The sequence below is a fragment of the Coturnix japonica genome, chromosome 2 (genome assembly GCF_054131305.1).
Source record: "Coturnix japonica strain WE chromosome 2, WE-NBRP24, whole genome shotgun sequence".
In the NCBI taxonomy this organism is placed as follows: Eukaryota; Metazoa; Chordata; class Aves; order Galliformes; family Phasianidae; genus Coturnix; species Coturnix japonica.
Window position 1 is genome coordinate 126,079,948 of NC_140664.1, and position 19,563 is coordinate 126,099,510.

Sequence of the window (19,563 nt, forward strand, 5' to 3'; positions counted from 1 at the left end):
TGAGGAGTGTTTGCTCACAAATATGACTTGATATTTTCTCCAGATTAAATTACAGCGTCTACTTGATTCATTCTGTTTGGTGTGTTCTAATTAATAGAGGGGGAAGAAAGCAAACTTGTTTTCATCTTCAGTCACAAGACCTAACGTTACTTGGTCATTCATGGAAACCCCAGTATTTTGTTTTGTTCCTTTGAATCATTTTAATAGATTCTGCACTGAGTGCTGTCATTTCAGGTTATAAAACAAAATATTCTTTGAAAAATACATTGCTTTTAAACTGAAAGGATCGTTACATTTGTTGAATTTATAACTAATGGCATTTCACTACTGAGGTTGAAGCTACGAAGATGTCCTTGCAAGCTGCTCAGGCAATGTCCAGTTGATACACATTGTCTCAGCACTGACGGAGCCTCATGTTCTGTTGAGCTTGGATGGTGTCCTTGTGCATTTTAGGATGATGCACAACAGCCTGTCCAGGAATGGTCATCTGTTGAAGAGAAGCTTTCTGAATTAGGTGTTTTCTTGGTAGCTTTAGAAGAGTTCCTGGAAAGCAGGTACTCTTAAGGAGCTGCTTTTGTTTTATGGGTCAGCACAGCTTTAATTCTCTCTTTTTGGATTACTTATTCCTGGTTTTATTCAGATACACAGGGCAGTGCTGCTGTTTCTGTACTTACCCTGTGAATGGTGCTGCTTTGGTGCAGAACTGTAGTAATTGCTAGTTTAACTGGGGCAGGAAATGCTGATCTGTCTCTGCCAAACCCAAATTTGATTCCTGCTTTGTAGAGATGTAAAAGGAGCATGTGCTGAGGCTTCTGTATGAGCAGGTCTTGCAAAATAGCTGACTGTAACTGAAGATCAGGGCTACCTTCTTGGTTCTGTAGTGGGTGATATGCGATAGATCACATGCAGACCAGTTTAATGGAAACTTGGTCTATCTTAATGCTGAGAATCTACTACTCTCTGCCTGAAATTGACACCATCTGCCCAATTTAAGGAAGAAGTCTCTATAGCAGAGACTTAGAACGTGGTTTGTACTGCCTTCCCTTTCCCTCTTTTTATTCAAATAACATTCCTGGACTTCCCACTTCCATGCTGGCTGACTGAGCACTTGGAGCTGCCAACCATCCTAGCACCTCTACTTCTGCCTGCCTTCCACTAAAGCCTCTCAGCCTCTCCTTTAGCTGTGTCTGCAAGATTTTCTCTTCTGGCCAAAAGAAGCACATCTCTTTGGCCTGATTTATGCTCCAGTCAACTCTCTTGTGCCAGGCTGGGGCAGCAGTGTGTGTCGAAATGCTGTGTTCTGGGGAATAGCATCTCCCTTCCTGCTGCCAGCTAAATGGGAGTGCTGAGAGGGCTGCAGCCAACACTGCCTGATCTCCTGCCCTGCTCTGCAGCTGCCTGCCTGTATTATCCAGCAAAGAATGACTTTTGGGATGGGCTGTGGTAACTGAAGCATGAATTTCCCCTTTTCTGGTAGGTGGGGGTCTGAGGTTAATTTGTGCAGTACTCTTTGGGATCACCTATACTCACCAATTCCACTGGTGGTTGTTTGGTGTTCTTGTTTGTTTGTTTGTTTGTTTTGTATGGAGTGAGGAGAATAATCATTTAAAAGCCTTTGCTCCCCAACATGCATTTGAGACCATCAGCCCCAACATTTCAGAGTCCAGAAGGGGCAGAATTTCCCCAAGTTTCTTTTCCATAGGTAAGAACCAAGGAGGATCAAATCCAAGACAAACTAAAAAGGCTCTGCCAGGCTACTTTGAAAAAAAAATTGATCAGTTGCCCCAAATTGGGCAATTACCGCATTAGAGAGAGAGGAATGACAATACTCAGTGCTGGGTATTAACACTGAAACTTCAGGGTACTTTGAGTGCCACAGAGTGTGGGAGATAATACAGCTGCAAATTGATTAGGAGTAAGAGAAATAAGGTAAATCAAACTAAAGTTTCCGTGTGGTAACAAAGGTTTGAATGTGAATTTATTTATTTACGTATTGTTTGTTTTGCAGTTGTGGGGTTTCTTTGAGTGCTGTAACCTGCAACATAACCAGATTTGTCTTCTGAAGGAAAAAACTGCTGCTCTTATGAAATCAGAACATGCAGATATCTCTGAGCCTGAACAAATGCTTCTGAAAATTCATTTGGAAGACTTGGAAAACAGTCTGATAAGCTTATGTGGCAGTCTGTTCCATAGTACTAATTAGGTTGGCAGAAATCATTGGCTAATATGCTGATAAAGTATCTTTTTCATAAGTGCTGCAACTCAACAAGTCTAAGAGCTTAATAATTCAGTTTTGCAACCCTTTCAGAAGGTGTCCTAAATAATTGATGTTGCTGCCTAAGGAGCTAAAAGGGAGTGCAATGGAACCACTTTGGATGTCCCATTTCAGTTGTGGAGGAGCTTTTTAAGTCATGAAGCCTCCTTTAAATCTAAGCTTGCTTATTTTTGGCTAAGAGTGGCATTTATTTCATTGCAGGCTTGCTCTAGTCTCAGGGTTTCTGTGAGAAATTTGTGAAAGTTGAAAATGTTCTTGCACAAACACACTGCCGAGCACTGCAATTTACCACAAGTGTCAATAGCCATCAGTGTTTGCTTTTGTTAGGCACTGAGGTCGAGATGGACCACTGTGCAACTTGAATCGCTGGCTGTTAATCTACAAACATAAAAGGAAACTTCTGATTGCCAGGTGTTTTTTGGACGAAGCTGTTGGAGGCATTGAACACATCAGTGAAACCTGTACTCTTGCACTTTGTAAAGGCCTCAGACTTCTTTGTCACCAGGATACCCACACTTGTGCTGTCCTGAACATGTGGCAGTTGCTGTGCTTCGCTTCTTTGAAATTGGACTTTGGGGATGAGAAAGTTCATGCAGCTGCCATTTGGGTTTTGTTTTGGTCTATTTACTTGATACAGAAAGGATGAGGAAGGAATTCAACTTGAAGGTTAAGGAGTAGGTGTGCCTGGGGGAGATCAAACTGCGTAATGTATGTTGGGTCCCAGGTCTGCTGGCTGGCTAATGCATATAGTGAGTGCTCTATAGCATATAAACTCTTGCTTATAGTTCAGGGTGAAAGCAGTGGTTGATTCCTAGGCTTGCTGGAAACTTAATTTTAATACTTCTGTTTGCATTGCACTGTTGTGTTTAGCCTTGAGGTAGGGAAACTCCCTTGAACTTAGATCAAATTCAGAGATTATGCAAAAAGTTAATTTTTGTTTTCATTGAGGTTCTTGCCCTTCATCTAGCCTAGAGCGTGACCTAGCTGGAAGGGAATGGCTTTTCTGCAGTACATCCAGGTTTTTGAAAGCTTGATTCCAGCCTAAAAATAACCTACCTCACAGGCATTTCAAGTGAAGCAAGACCATGTATAAAATTCAATTAAAGTCTAAACTGAACTTCGATTTTTATGTCATACTTCTGTATATGTTTCAGAAAATTCATTTGTCCATTCCTGGCTAACTAGAAAACTGATGGTCTGCCCTAAGAATGTACATCATGAATTTGCATGAGGTTGGGGAGAAACAAGAGAGCACGCTCCTGTGCAGGGCACGACTGAGCTGCAGTTTCTCAAGAGCTGCAACAGGGAGGTTTGCTCTGGTTCAGATAGATGCCTTCCCCAGCATGCGGTGGGAGGAGAGCAGAGCTAACTGCTTGCCAGGAATGATAAGGGCTCCAGGTGCTGAGCACAGAAATCATGTTCTGAGAATCACAGCCCCGCTTTCCCAGGAGCTGAGTGAGCAAGGAGGTGCTTCTGTTGTCAGTACAGCTGGGAGCTTCTTGCCTCCAGCAGCTACATAACATGCAACTAATCAGACTATGGCTCTTCCAGCGTTACTGGCGTTCTTGCTTATGGCATTTGCTCTTGTTTTCAAAACAGAATTTGTCAGCACAGACAGACTACTTCATTCTGAAAATGTGAAAATCTCAACACAAGTGTTTGTTGTGTTGTGATAAACACACATAACTCATGTAACTTTCCTTTATAACAAGAACTGCACGTGTTTTGTTTTTGTTTTGTTTAGTTCATTGAATAGCCTGCCATACAATAAAGATATGTTCTGAACAGATACATGCAAAAGGGCAAATAGAATGGCAATAACATTCAGGATGTTGTCTTCTGTGTACTTGTGACTGCAACTAACAAGGCTGTTTTGGCTAGAAGGGAGTATACAGTAAGATTGCTCTGATCTCAGATTAAGGTATTTGTCTCAAAGTTCAAAACGTAAGAAGCAAAGTCCATAAATAAACTGTGAGCACCATGAACTTTTTAATACCGGAGGCAGCTAGCACGGAACTGAGCAAATCCCACGGGACTGGGCAGTCTCTACTATAATAATGGAATCAGCTAAGTGAGTAAAATTTCCAAAGCTTAGCTCGTGAATAAGACTAGTTTATTTGTTTTGTGATTTCATAAAATAAACAAGGAAACTAAAAGCTCTGGAGGCTACTTAAGGCTCTGCAGATGGGTTAATGGCTACTGCTTAATTGTTTGAAGTGTATGTAAGGGGATACGTTGCAGCCATAGAAAGAACGTCTAAGAGAGAAACTCATCATTATGCATGTGCTGAATTTCTTTATTGGTATAGCTGTTTCCTAAAGGCCACATTTCTCAGCTTCTGTCTACCCTAACCTTTAAATATTGAGTTGGATTTTCACTATTTATTCGGCTGGCAGAGGAACAGGCATCACACTGGAGATCATAGGAAATTGTAGCTTTCCTTTGGGATGCTTTATGAATGGATTGGACCTCTTCCTTTTGTTGAGGGAGGAGAATTGACATTCTGCCTTTGGAGGACATTTTATATAGAGAACATCCTGATGAGCTTGTCTTGCCTTTTCCCTTTTTATGGTCAAATCTTACCTAATCAAGATAAAGCTGAAGTGTGCACTTGTTTGGGTAGATGTGCTGTGTGATGTCCCCTAGCCAAATACAAAAAGAAACAGCAGGAAATGATGGTCATATTGAGTATACAGACTTGAAGAGAATGTCTATCCTGTGCCTGCTCCCCTCCAACTCTCTTGTTCTTCAGGCTTGGTCTGGAGTCTCCTGCCTCAACAAGAAATCCTATGAAAACTTTATTTCATTTCAAGAAGTCTTTGCTTCGACTTTGGATGACATTGACCATGGGTTTCTCTGAGATGGACATTCTGCTAAGAAATTCCCTTCCTTAGAGATATCCTCTAAAATTTTATTCCAGAGTTGATGTGAATCTCAGTGCCTTTTAAGCTCTAGTTATTCGTCCTCACCAGCACTCCTTTCAGGTGATGAAGTGGGAGCTGGAATACAGGGGGAAACTCCCATGTCCCAGATTTTTTTCTGTGTGTTGGCTCTGCATTTCTGACCCTGAACTGAGTCATCCATGTGTTTAACATGCAAGGATGCAGTGGAATTATTTTTGTGGTCACTGGTCTGAAATGAGTCACTGCGGGGCCAAACAACTTGTGGGGCAGGGACAGGATGCTCCTGCAGCCAGGAAGGGGAGTGGGAATCTGGCAGCTGGCAAAGGTTGAGGTTTCTGCAGAGCCATTGATCAACCCTATGGACTCCTGAAAGGTCACACAGGCTTCTGCCAGTAAGAAAATGAAACCATGACATAATGGACTGTTGGTTGGTCACTTGCAGTAACTGGTAGAAAATGACTTAAGATTTTTTTTTTTTCCCACTTGAATTTATTGCAGGTACTGATGTTTGAATTAAGAGATGTTGTCTAGTGTATGCCAAAATCCAAATGTAGGAGAGGGTCATTTAGGTTTCTGTGAGCTGTATGTGTTTGATGAAGAATGCATGGTCAATTACAGGTAACTTTCCCTTGGAAATGTGGCTGTTGGATGGACAGCCATCTGTCAAACACAGCCTACTTGTGTTTAAAGGCTGCTACCCAAAGATAGCACAGATACTGGTTTGTTTGTTGGAGTGGTAAAAATTGGGTCCACATACAATTGCTTATAACTCATGCAGCATGCACTTCATCAGTTGCCTAATAAAACATAGTATCATAGAATTGCTCAGGTTGGAAAAGACCCAAAACATCATTGAGTCCAACCACAACCTAATCATACTACCCTAACTAACAACCCACCAGTAATTCATGTCCCTGAGCACCACATCCAAATGGTTTTTAAACACATCCAGGGATGGTGACTCAGCCACCTCCCTGGGGAGCCTATTCCAGTGCTTATCAACCCATTTGGTAAAGAAGTTTTTCCTGATATCCAACCTAAACTTACTGTGGCACAACTTGAGGCCATTTCTCCTTGTCCTGTCACCAGTGAGAAGAGACCAACCCTGCTCTTGTTGTAAGCACCTTTCAGATATTTGAAGAGAGCAATAAGGTCTCCTCTAAGCCTCATTTTCTCCTGACTAAACAACCCCAATTCCTTCATTCTCTCCTCATAGGGCATGTTCTCCAAGCCCTTCACAAGTCTTGTTACCATTCTTTGGACCTGCTCCATCACCTCAATCTCCTTTCTGTACTGAAATGCCCAAAACTGAACATAGTACTCGAGGTGAGGCCTCACCAATGCCGAGTACGGGGGCAGGATGACTTCCCTAGACCTGCTCACCACACCATTCCTGATACAAGTCAGATGCCATTGGCCCTCTTGGCCACCTGGGCACACTACTGGCTCATATTCAGCTGACTGTCCATCAGCACACCAAGGTCCCTTTCCATCATGCAGCTTTCCAGCCACTCCTCCTCAGGCTTGTAGGGTTGCTTGGGGTTGTTGTGACCAAAATGCAGGGCCCAACAATTGGCCCGATCAAAACTCATGCAATTTACCTTGGCCCATCAATCCAGTCTTCCCAGGTCCCTCTGTAGTGCCTTTCTACCCTCAGGCAGATCAACACTCCCTCCCAACTTGGTGTTGTCTGCATACTTACTGAGGGTACATTCAATCTCCTCATCAAGATCATTAGTAAAGATGCTAAATAGAAGCTGCCCTAGTACTGAGCCTGGGGTTACACCGCTCATGACCAGGCACCAACTGTATTTAACTCCATTGACCACAACTCTTTGGGCCCAGCCATCCAGCCAGTGTTTTACCCAGCGGAGCATCCAAACAATAGGCAACCAGCTTCTCCACAAGGATGTTGTGGGGCATAGTGTCAAAGGCTTTAAACATTTTAACATTTATTCATTAATCCTGAAGATAAAAGTGTCTTAACAGATACCACCCACAAGCTGTGTTCCTTATGATGATCACAGCGCTAAACATAAGTGTCTGAGGACAGAAATCAGGTAATGTGGTTTGGAATTGGTTTTGTTTAGGAAGGAAGAATCTAGGAAACTTGAAGGAAGAGTTTAGAACTCCTTGCTGGCTATGAAGTTGTCTGCTACTGTCTTGTGTTTTTATGTTTCCCTTAGAAAATGGCTGGCCAGATAACAGTTCTGGACATGAACATATGTAGTAAATGCATGTGCTTCTTAACACTGCAGTCAGTTCAGTCTGAAGAACTTTCTCTAACTCTATCAGATTTCGTCAAGGTACCATTTGACTTAAGGTCTCTGTACATATTTTAATGCTAGTTATGGAAGCCAAAGAAATCTTGTTCTAGCTTAAAAAAAAAAAAAGAAAAAAAGAAAAAGAAAAAGAAAAAGAAGAAAAAAAGTAATGTTGGAGAAGCCTGTCTTCAGCAATCTAATATATTGTTCATCTAGGAACAAATGCATCATGTGTGGATTTTTATGTAGGAGGATTTTTAGCCTGTAATGGTTGGGTGTTAGCCACAAGGTTCGTGTGACATGACAAATGTGGAACATCTGTGTACTGATGCACACCACTGTTCTAAAAGTCAATCCCACTACCACATGTATTGAATTAAATACAAGAATTTGGGACAAAAATAGTTGGAAGAATACATTCTGTCAAATACAATGGCAGGGGTTTGTTGTCCAAGCCATCAGAATTCATTCTGCACTTTTCCACACAATTTTTTCTCGGTGCATTATTGGATGCACTCAGTGTGTTAGCTGTGCCCCCTTTGGACAGGGAGGAGCAGCACTGTGTTTTCCTAGTCATGGTGAAGTATTTGGTGAACAGGAGTGGTAGCTTAGCTTAATGTTGTTCCTTCCCTGAGTGACGTGTGTGAAGGAAGTAGTTGGCCAAATTGGCACACTTGAATTAGATGTGAAATGTGGCTGAGTTGCTTAGACTAGTATCTTTCATATTAAAGCATCATCTTATAAGAAATTCAGCATAAAATAACCTTACTTAGTGACCACTATCATTGGAAGTCCTGATTGCTGCTATTTTGACTCGGTGCTACATACAGATAGGGTGTGAGTTTTTGGCTATAGAAGGGCTACAGCATAAAAAAGAAAAACAATTCTTATAGGTGAGATTTGTTTTCTGTAGTTCTGGACCAGTAGGCAGGAATCCCATCCCTTCTAGAATGTTTAGTGAACTACATGAAGGCTTCCATGGTTCATTACGATTTGTATATTTGGTGTTATGTCTTAGGTCCGCAGAATTTAGACTGCAGGATACAGCGAGTCCAAAAAGCAGAATCTGGGATGCTTTGGGATGTAGCTGGCAAATTTGTTAACACGGAATTCATTGCTGGGGCAGCAAGAAGCTCCATGTTGTGTGGAACACAAATGTGGTAGATGCCAACAGTTGTCTTCATCACGACTTGCATGCATTTCAGAAGTGGCACTTAGCATTACATGTTTAGGTTTAAACACATAACTTGGTCACTTTGGGAATGTCACTTCACTCAGAAATTGTTTCTGAATGACTCCCTCCTCTTATGGGACTTTGAGACAAACTGAGTGTAGTCTGGACTGGTGCTTAAGTAATGATATTAAAGCCCTAAATAATTTGAGCTTCCATTTTAATTGTGCTCAGCAACACTGTCTTAGAATTTCCTCCACATCTTCTAGGTAGACTTTATAATAAAACTGTAGTCAGCTCATAACAATTGCAAACTTTTAATCATCAAAGCTGGATGGAAACAATGGATTTTTAGGTTTTGAGTTGGCACTTTAGATACCAGCTTAACATCTTTTTCAAAAGCTAGTGGTCAAAACCAGGCAGCTGCTCGCCCTATCTCATCTGCCTGGCCTGCTACCTTGGGTGTGAGGAGTTCTGGGGGTTTGTGCATCCTGTTTGAGGGAATTCCCTCTGCTTCCAGCAGACTGCTTGTTCGGAGTGCTGGCTGCAGTCAGGCCCCTTTCTGCATGCCCTCTGATGCTCTAGGGCAGATCCTGGGCTGATCTGTGTCTGTCGGGTACAGTTTTTCCAAGCCAGTTGTTTCTCTTTTGGATGCCTTTATAACTAAGCTTTATAAAGCTCTATTTACGAAACCATTCTACACATCCAGAGTATTTAGAAGTTAAATTAAGCTGGGATTCAGAGTACCTGTATGTAGCTTTGATGCAAAGTACATTATGTAAGCGTGGCAGTAGTTTTGTATCCATAGAAGAACTTAAGTTTCGTAACTATTTTTTACCTTTATTTGCCTATGAAGAGTGATTTTGCAGGACCATTTGACTGAAGTATGCTCTATTGCATGGAAATGCCTTTTAGAGTATTGGGAAAATAACATGAAAATATTTTCTAAGGCTTTGCAAAGACTCCTGATGTCTTGAGTCTTTGTTACACTAGAGGTCAGTGTATGACGGGAGCTTGTGAGGTGGTGTAGAGTTTCTTGCAGAATCCTATTTCATCAAATTTGAAACCAGATTCTAAGAGAAACCGTAGCCTGCTACTTTGGAAAAAAAAACTTCATGCTAACATGTCTTATGACTTTCTTGGCAAAAGGGCTTTTTTGAGCTTCCTGCTTTTAATTTTCCTTGCTTGAGTATTTGGCACGTATCGATAAAAGTGCTTTAATGTGGTAAGGATAATGTATGCACTCGATTGTTCCAGCATGCATGTGAAACATTCACACTGTGTTGCAATAACAGGACTTTTGTTTCAGACGTATTTCTATATGCAATGCTTGCTTTAGGAGTCATCTTCATCTCACGTTCTGTATAAACTTATTACTGATGTGGTGAGAGAATTGTGTCTGCACCTACTATGCTTTGTGTAGCTCTCCAGGGTGCCAGGTGATAACCTTTCAGGTGGATGGTTTCACTTCAGGATGTTGAGGGAAGCAGAGTCATGCATGATTCTACCATGAGACTTGCAGAGGTTGGCTCCTTAGCAGGTTGTTTTCAGTACTTAAGAAAAGCGATCCTTTTTAACATCTAGAATGAGCAGAAGCAGATTGTTTCTGAAAAAGTCATAGGGCTGGGGGACTGAAACAGATGGACAAACTGCAGCAGTGCTATCTTAAGTCAAATGGAAGAGAAATTAGCTGAAGGAGTATTCTGCTGACTGGAGATGATTTATGCATGCAAAACATTAACTTGTGCTGCAGTGACTTACAGCATTGTTCTTGCTATTACAGAGGCTTTATGCGGATACCAGTTCATTCTGCATCTTAAAATGAGAAGAAATTTTCAATGTAGTAACCAAAACTCTTTTGACTTGCTGCACTAAATGCTTGAAAGCTGTTCTCACAGTGTTCTGTATGACTTTACTTAATGTTTGGCTCCCTTTCCTATTTGGAAATGACACATGAAGTAATTTTGAGGCACAGCTCTCTTTTGTAGTCTTGTTGACTGGAATGCAATGCAAGAATGACAGAAATACAGTTGTTGTGGATAGGCCTCACAATCATCCCACAAGGTCACTTTCATACTACATACACTGGTGAGCTTCTAAATTTTATGAAGATAGGAGCAAACTGAATGTTTACTTAAAAAATGCTTGATTTTTTAACCAGCATTCAAAAGCAAAATAGAAAACACCACTACATACCTGTAAACAGACAGAGGAATGAATGCACAAAGAAATCATACCCGAGAGAAAGAGATGATTGAAGCAAACTAAATTGGCCAGCAAAAACTTTCCCAATGCCAGGTATGCATTTCCTTCCTAGACATAACACTTCAGTCACGTTTTTATTATAGAAAACTTAATACTGGAGTTTGGCTCATAAAATAGGTAGTGATTCAAGTCACCTTTCTTCAACTTGCTAGAATTATTTCTTTCTTATAAGAAATATACAGAACCTGCTGAAAAAGAAAAAGTTGCAACTTTAACACATGAAACATACATTTTAAAATGAATGTCAGAGATTTGGGTGCTACATTTGTGGGGCGATCCCAACTTACTGGGGTTCCTGACTTCTGCTTCAGATAGTTAACTGATATTTCTTACCTTAATTTGTTTAAGTGGAACACTTTCAAGTGTAAGAACTGCAGAACTACAGGACTCTTTAAAGAAGTAGCTAATCTGTTGTGTAGCCTCTCTGCATACAACCCAGAGTTGGTGCAGACTCTCACAAAGCAGCTATAGCTCTCTCTGCTGCACACTAAGTGACAGTCTTACCTGGTTTGACTTTCAAGTTATAAATCATTGCAGATAGTGATGCACTGATGTTCCACATCCAGGACAATCTTTGTCTAGAAAAATTGGAAGTTTGACTGTTTTTTCAGTCAAAAATGATGCATCTTTGTGGCTGAGTGGAAGCAGTTACACCCCAGCCACTCTTTCTGAATCATAATATCAAGCAGCCAAATAGTATGTTGGTGTTTGTCTTCCTTTTTACAACATACTATGTGATCCCAGGAGCCACCTGTTATGTAACAAAGCAGAATCCATCAAAAAGGCAAAATTAGTAGCTGGAGTGCCTTTTCCTGCTTTTGTTCTAAGCTCTCACAATGTGTGAGTTGTCAGATAAATGATTCAAATGACCTGCCAGACGCTTCTCAGACAAACTGAAGAGAGCACAAAAAAACTGCAGCCAAGGTCAGCCTTTAAAAGGTTGAAATTGAATTGCTAGCTCTCACACGTTAATTGCAATCGCAAATGTTCGCTGATAGCTGCTCTGTATTTCTTGGGCCTTGTGTTTGTCTCATCATACATTTGAGCCAAAACTTCTTGTAAGACTTCTGTCTCTAAGAAGAATGAATAGAATATAGTGACATAGGCAAATATCCATAAAACAACCAACCAAAAAAAGCGACCAACAAACAAATTTGTCAAGATCCCCACACAACAGATACTAGGGCCCCTTTGCAAGGACTGACTTTGACAGGTTTTGAAGTAACAAACCTTCAAAACTGCAGTGCTGCGATTTTCTCTGTTTCATTTCAGTACACAAATGTAGCATTTTCCAAATCAGAAGAAAGAAGGAAATGTGCCATGGGAACAGTGGCAGCACACAGTAGGTTCAGTGCACTATGGATGTTGTCTCTTCCCACTTCACAGTGACTTCCAAGAAACCCATGAAGTAGATGGCCAAACTTATGGCTGCACTTCAGATCCTTGGCTTTTCTGTTTAAGGACGGAAAGCCTCTATAATTCATTCACTTCAGTGAATGAGTGTTCCTTGGAAAGTTGGAAGTGGGAATAGTATGTGGTTTGCCATATTCAAGGAATTTTGGAGTACTTTATTCCAAAATAAAAGCGTAAATGTGAGTTGATGGTGAAAAGGGAGTTAATTAAAATATGTTAACAGCTGCATAACATTTGGAGCAAGTTGAATTGCTCCCTTTCCTATTCCTATGGACTCTGAAGAAGCCTATATTGGGGCTTTTGTTTGCTTTCGAAAATGAGAATTTTTCTGAACTCAAGCAAAATCCCTGTCTTGTCTGTCTTTCTGCCTTTTCAGTGAATTATTTTTGCTTTGACCTCTTCTCTAGATGCTGTTATTAGTGGCTGACGTGCTCAGCAGCTGTGGTGGACGCAGAACAGTGATCTGACTGCTCCGAGCAGTTGTTCCTCTGGTTGCTCAGAGTATCAAGGCTTCATTTTGTGCCTTTTATTTGATTAAAACAGAAAGTGTAATGAAGTGGCTGTGAAAGTGAAGGACTTGAGCAGTGTATTTGCCAGCTAAGAATAACATGTGGACAAGCTGAGCCTCACCCCGCAGGAGTGAAAATATGCTTTTTTGATCCATTGCTACAAGAAGGGAGGCAACACTCTGTGTTCTGCCTGACGGAGGTCAGGTGTTTGTGTTAGAGGGCTCTTCTTTTTGGGAAGAAACTGCCACTTTTGTGGTAGAAAATAGAGTAGCAAGTGTGGAGCAGTTGATTGTTGTGGGCTTTTAAATGAGTTCAAGGACTGGCATCCTTGAGGACAGTTCAGTGCCAGGATAATTCAACTAGCTTGAAACAACCCAACTCAGATGCTGCATCAACGCAAATCTCCACATGAGCAGTCACTGGGTAGGATAGCAGTTTGCATTACATGCAGAGCTGGAGATGATTTATATTTATCAGAGCAAACACAAGCAGCTGTGTTTGAAGATGTGGGGACAAGGAGGCAAGCCCTGTGGTGAGCACTGCGGGCAGGCCAGGCCCATTGGCTGGGCCTGTGCTTTCCTCTGACAGAGGCTGCAGGTCTGTATCCCAGTCACCATGGCTCTGGGAGGAGAACTGGCTGTTCCAGTCGCATCTGTTGATGTTAAAATTGAAGACTGTGAGGATAACAGTCTTGTGGTAGATGATGTTTGTGTTGTTTTCAGTGCTGCTTGACCTTACTGAAGGATGTAACACAGGCTGCTTTCTGTGAGGTGGTGAAGTAAAAGCTCAGTTTCTGGAGAAATTGATGGTTCAAGGATGTGTCTTGTGTTAAAGGCTCAGACCTGAACTGAGGGGTCAGGTTCCTCAGGGTTCCTGGTAAGCATGCAAAACCTCTCTTTCCATATGAACATAGCTGCAGTGTGTCAGCAGATAAACTTTGAAAAGTGCCTTTGCTTGTGCTGATGATCTTGCCCATATGAATGAATGAGGCAACAAGGTAAACTGCTCTCACTCCTGTATTTAGCCTTTTGTACAACTGCCTAGGAGCTCTAGAGTTGTTTTTGCACCCCAGGATGTACATTTGGGGTTCTTACCCACACTTGTTTGTGTTTATTTCTTGTAGGAGGAGCTGCTTTGGTCATGGTGATGCAGATCTATCTGGAGAGTAAGGCCTGGATGACTGGGATTTAAGGTAAGTCTGCGCTGAAAAAAGTGTGTTGATCTGAACCAAAAAATGTGTCTTTTTTGTTCATGGTGGTAGTGGTGATTGGTTTTTTAATTTTTAATTTTTTCATAGAGTTCGTAGCAAACACTTAAAGAAGGATCCACATATGCCTCCTAATACATGTGTAAGGTATAGCATAAATAAATTGCAGTGGTGTAACAGTTCAGATCCCTGAGTAGCCTTTGTGACCTTCAGGAAAGACAAATGGTATCTAAATACCTAGTAAATGCTGCTGCTACTTTAAGGTGAAATGTAATTCAGTGTGAATGTGACAGTAGGTGTTCCCAAAACTTCACTTCAATGAATAGGCTGCAGGCAGCTGAGATGGATCCCTTCTTCCATCTCTCCTGTCGTTCCCTCTTCCAATTGTGTGTTAAAATGATTTGAACCATTATAATGGTATTTATATCAAATCCAACATTTTAATTGCAGATCTGTAGCCTGCCCTTTATGTTGTATATTGTAGGGAATCTGCTTTAGCAGGGGGTTTGGACTTGATCTCTGGAGGTCCCATCCAACCCCTACAGTTTTGTGATACTTTTACAAATTAATTCAGTCATTTTGGGTCTTGGCTACTAAGGTGCTTGAATCTGGTCCTGCCATGTGGATTTTTATGGCTTTATGTTGTCTTCTTGAATCTAAATAACTTAATAGATTATTCTGTAATGAGTAAGGTGTGGTACAAGTTCTCCAGCCATCACAGAGCAGGCTGCAGCTGTGTGATTTCGATATATGGTGTTAAGGTATTAAAGATCTGCTCTATGAAAGTGTCTAACAGGGTACTTTGTTGCCAGCCTCCTTTAGTTGTGCTCAGCATTATGCTTCAGAGTCATCCATGCTTTTCAATACTGAGCAAATGATTCTTTATTGAAAGCTAAAATTATAAATAGGCCCATGGTTTGCCCTGTGCTGTCACTGTTTGAAAACAAACTGTGGGGTGAGAGAATCTTTCTCCTTCACCTTCATCTGTCATTTCCCCTTTACTGAAGAGAAATGAGCTCTTCACTTGTAGCGCCTAATCTATCTGTCATAGAGGACAGATGTTCTTGAAACTCAGATAAAAACCAACAAAGAAAATGGCTTTTGTTTGCAAAACACTCTGGAAGTATAAAGCTATTGATACGTATCATTCTAAAAACACTTCAACTCTCTGTTATTTGAAAGCTTGAAGTGGTGTTTAATCCAGCCAGATCTTTCATACATGCTGTGGTTGTATTTCCTGGAGAAAACTGGAAAACATTTCCCCATACAAACGAAGAACAAAAGGAACCTTTTGCATGTGTGTGTGTTTGTGTGTGTACAGCATGGGATTAGAATGCTCTTTGAGAATTATAGTTACTGTGAGTAGAGAGACACAGTTTCTTGGAGATGATCAAGAGGATCTCACTATTTCGTATCAGCAAAATAATAGGTAGAAAATCCTTTCATGATTTCTTAAGCTTTCTAAAACAGAACTGATGTAAAATTCTGGCTATAATGGCTAGTAAGAGCTGTGGTCCTACTATTTCTCTCACAACAGATAGTCTCTGTTTTTTCTCAGAAGTACTTTGGGAGCTGTTTTAGATGTTACTCCAAAATTATGGGAGAACTCTTTTCTTGCAACTTGCCATAGCTTCTGAAGGCAGTGAGAACATGCTGTAAAGAGTGGAAGTTTGAGTAGAGGTTGGAATAAAGGAGGTCTGAGGACAGTGTGTACACTCAGTTGGAAAGACTTGCAGTAGGAAAGTGAAACTTGACCATGACTCCCAAAAGATTAGATATGCATGGTCATGAAAACTGAATCAAATCTTGACAATTCTGAATATAAGTAATTGTGTAAAACTTCCTCGGAAAATATTTGGTGCAAGCAAATTCACTACACATTTCTTAACTGTGTGCTTTCTGAAAGTAAGCAGAAGTAGGTTGTTTGAGCAATAATACCAGGCAGTATTTCACAATTTCTTTCTGATGGGAAACTTTTTCCCTTTTTTTAAGAATACTTTGTCTGAATTTTTGTGTTTTACTGCTGTAGAACAGTCATACTGGGCTTCTTGCAAAAACTGAGCGTATAGAAAATCTAATCCTCTTGAGAGTGGTTTGTTGAAATGTGTGCATTTGGTGTGGTACCTGTTGTGATTAGAGTATTTTCATGCTTGCTTTGCCTGAAGATGGCTGTGTTAGCATTGGGTTAGCCTGTTTAGGTGCAAGGTGTGAGGGCTCTCACTGTTCGCTTTGCACTTTTTAGGTATGAACTGGTCTCTGGTTATTTTCTCCATAGAGTTTCTCTCCAGCTTTGGGATTGCAGTGTTAGAAGTGCAATACTCAAAACTTTAGATTTTTGTTGTTGTTGGTTTGTCCAGATCATTGTGATGTTTTAACAGGAATTTTGCCAAGTAAAAATGATGGAGTAGGTGGAAAGTGCAAAAGCATCTTCCACACTGCTGCACCCCTCTTCAAAGTAATCATTATAGGTAAGAAAGGAAGCTATGCCTTATGCCATTCCCAGAAGTTCAGCATGCATCTCTGCACGTGGCACGGATTGTTGCCACATGTCCTTGGTTATTGATTATGGTCAACAAAAGAACAATTTGAGAGCTGTGAACTTTGGATGGAACCACTGGTTTGCTACTCAAACATTCCTTCTGAAAACAGAAACCCGTAGAATGTTTTTGAGGAGCAGTCTGTCTACCTGAGAAATTCAGTGAATAGAGATCAAGAAGCAAAGGTTTAGGGCTTGTTTTCTATGATCTGGATTACCCATGTCTCTTTTCAAAACTTTTCTTGCAGTGTCCCACTGAAAACATCAGAAATCTTCATGTTTAGGAGTATTTTGTTTCCCCCAGACTGTTGGTGTGGAGCTGTGCAGAGCAAGGGAAGGTCAAGAAATGTGGGAAGTGATGACTCAATTATTGTGCTTTTGCTAATTCCTTTGAACTGTGGATTCTAAATTCACTGCTGCCTTGCAAACATTAGTGTGTGAGACTTGCAACTGATACCTGTTCTAAAAACAGGAGGGGAGGAGAGGGAGCTGTGTTTATTTCAACAAGCACAAGCAACACTTCCAAAATACACTTGTGGTTGTATCATAGTTATGAATCTGAGGTTATCTAGTGGTGAGCAGCGTGATGAAATGGCAGCCTAATATGTCCATGCTTTATTTGGAAAACGTAGTTCTTATCAAAAGATGAAGAACACCAGTGTTTCATTCACTGTGTTTGTTGAATCTCTAAGTGCAGATACCGTGTCTGTCAACACCTCATACTGTGAGATGCAGGAACTCGCCTTTCACAGCTGCACAGTAAGTTCTTGAGGATTGTGTGGCATAGAGACAAATGTCCTCCACTTTCTCTCCTTCCATGTGTGTGTTTTTTAGTCTCTCTTATTGTACAATCAAAGTTAACAAAGGACGGAGATGTCTCTTAGTCAGATAGAATTGCATTTATGTTGTGTTATGGTTTGTTTTTTTTTAAGACTATATTATCTAACTGGGGTGGTGGTTAACAGATAGATTGTAACAGCTTTCTAAATTCTTTGGGCAGAGCTGAGCTCATACCAGCTATTATATTTAAGAAGCCCTACAGATTAAAAAACGAACAATCAAACAAACAAAAAAAACACAAAAAACAAACATAAAAAACCCTTTCCTTACTGCAGAGTTTAACCTATAGAGTTTGGGTGTGCACCTTTGGTAACACAGCTATCCTCCTATTTAAAAATAAAATGGATGAGTAAATCCTCCCTGGCAAACCAGGGATCCTCAGACTGCGGGTGTATGTAGTTTGCATTGAAGAGAAACTGCCTGGAGGGCATAGGCTGTGGCATAAAACGTATGTCCTTATTTCCACAGCCAGCCAGAGCCACGGAACTGGGGCTGGGGGATGCCTCCCTGCTGCCCACCGCTCCCAGTTCAGAGCGCAGGCACTTGTTTGGCCCCGTGACAATCACGCCAACTGCGGCATGTGTCTGATAGTGAAACAATGAATGGCTTGTTCTCTCAGAGGAACAAAAAGTGGGTTGGGTTGAAAAAAGATAAATAAGAATTTCTCAGTGGGTCATTTTAGGCTCTCACGGCAATTTGAATGTGCTGAATGAGTGGCTTCTGAACTGAGCCAATGGGGGTGGTCAGGCACAGGCATCACTTTTATCCCACACTGGGGAGGAGGGGTGAATGAGCTGGAAGATATAAGCTGAAACAAAGCCATGCAGTCCTTCTGAGTCATTCGCATGCACTGGATGGGTAAGGCTTCCTGCTTCCTGGGACGCAGAAGTGGGGTCATGATTCTAACAATGGATGCTGGTAAGTCACTTGTTATTAAATTTGTCTTTGATTTTTCTGGGAAATCTCGCCTTTCCCTCTTGTCCCCAGCTGCAAAAAAGACAGTTGTAAATTAGGAAGCTGAATGTTAAATAAAGACGTGCCTACTTTAAGCTGTGTGCACTCTACTGTGTGGTTTTTCTTGACTGTTAGTCACAGAAGCACATAACCCCAAGACCATGGTACCAAAGTTGTGTTTATTCACTCCTCCATCTGTCTTCATTGTGGCCTGTGGAGTAGTATCATTTTTGTATGATACAAGTCAGATTTTACACTTTCTGTAAAGAGCTAGAGACAAACTAATGTGCTGTCAGTAGCTTGTTTTACTTTGTGCTTACAGAAATCTTGTGCTGGGGAGGAAGGGGAAGAAAGTGCAGCATTCTCATGACGATCAGTTCTGTTTTGTATGTTTATAGCTCAGGAAATATGTGTGAAAAGAGCACATGCAGGATTTTTATTATTATTTTTTAATTTACCATGGAAGTGAAATCTTTAACATAATACCCTGTGTGATAGGGAGGATGAATGCCAGCAGTAAGATATAGGGTGGTATGTCTAAAAGAAACAAGGAATCCCAGTTGTGCTCCTTGAGGAGGGGGCTGTGTTTCCATATCATAGCTCGCATCCTTTAAATTCCTCAGCAAAAAAAAGTCCTAAGATGTTAAATGGTTATGGGTAGGGCATAAAGTGCCAGCACTTGTGTTCTGGCAGTGTGCTGACGATTGCTCTTTCTCTTACCAGTTGCAAGCATGCTTGCTGCATTCTAAGAGCTCTGTCGAACTTTTGTCAGCAATTGGTTCAGCTACTTTTCCAGCAGTGTGCAGAAGCAGCACAATGTGACAAGTCCTACAGGCCGCATTCAGAGTGATGAACTTATTCAGGCATATCTTGCAGGTCTGTTCAATCTACTTGTCACATGCTCAGTTTAGTCCATGCTAATGAAAAGCTCTCTGTCCCCTGTACGTCTGAATTAATTTGTTTGGGCACTTGCTAGGGCCTAAAGGGAAACTGCGCCCACATCCAACTCTGACTTTTCTGAGACTTGCTCAAAGTGACAAAGCTGGGCTCTCCATGCACTGTTTGAAGGAAATAACAAACCTCTTCATTTAACCCACTCACACTTAATTGAAGTTACTTCGTCATCCACTGTCACTGCAGACAGTATTGAAGGCAGTGACTCCTGTCTTCGACGTATGTTGCATACTTTGCAAAGCCCAAGCCCTTTAATTGAGATAATACGATAA

General features: G+C 41.2%; 1 protein-coding gene across 22 annotated transcripts in view; it reads left to right on the forward strand.

The window, feature by feature from the left end:
- SVIL (supervillin) overlaps positions 1–19,563 on the forward strand; it is a 128,832-nt gene that overhangs the window by 12,088 nt on the left and 97,181 nt on the right. For 18 of the 22 annotated variants that reach the window (XM_085538805.1, XM_085538827.1, XM_085538829.1 and 15 more), the window contains exon 2: positions 13,924–13,992. Coding sequence is in view for 4 of the 22 variants with exons in the window: in XM_085538824.1 (XP_085394950.1) it covers positions 18,229–18,301 (73 nt within the window). In the remaining 18 variants the exon portion in view is untranslated. Of the gene's footprint in view, positions 1–13,923; positions 13,993–18,157; positions 18,302–19,563 lie in introns of those variants that run through there. The other 4 variants (XM_085538824.1, XM_015853181.2, XM_085538819.1 and 1 more) reach the window with 4 other exon arrangements.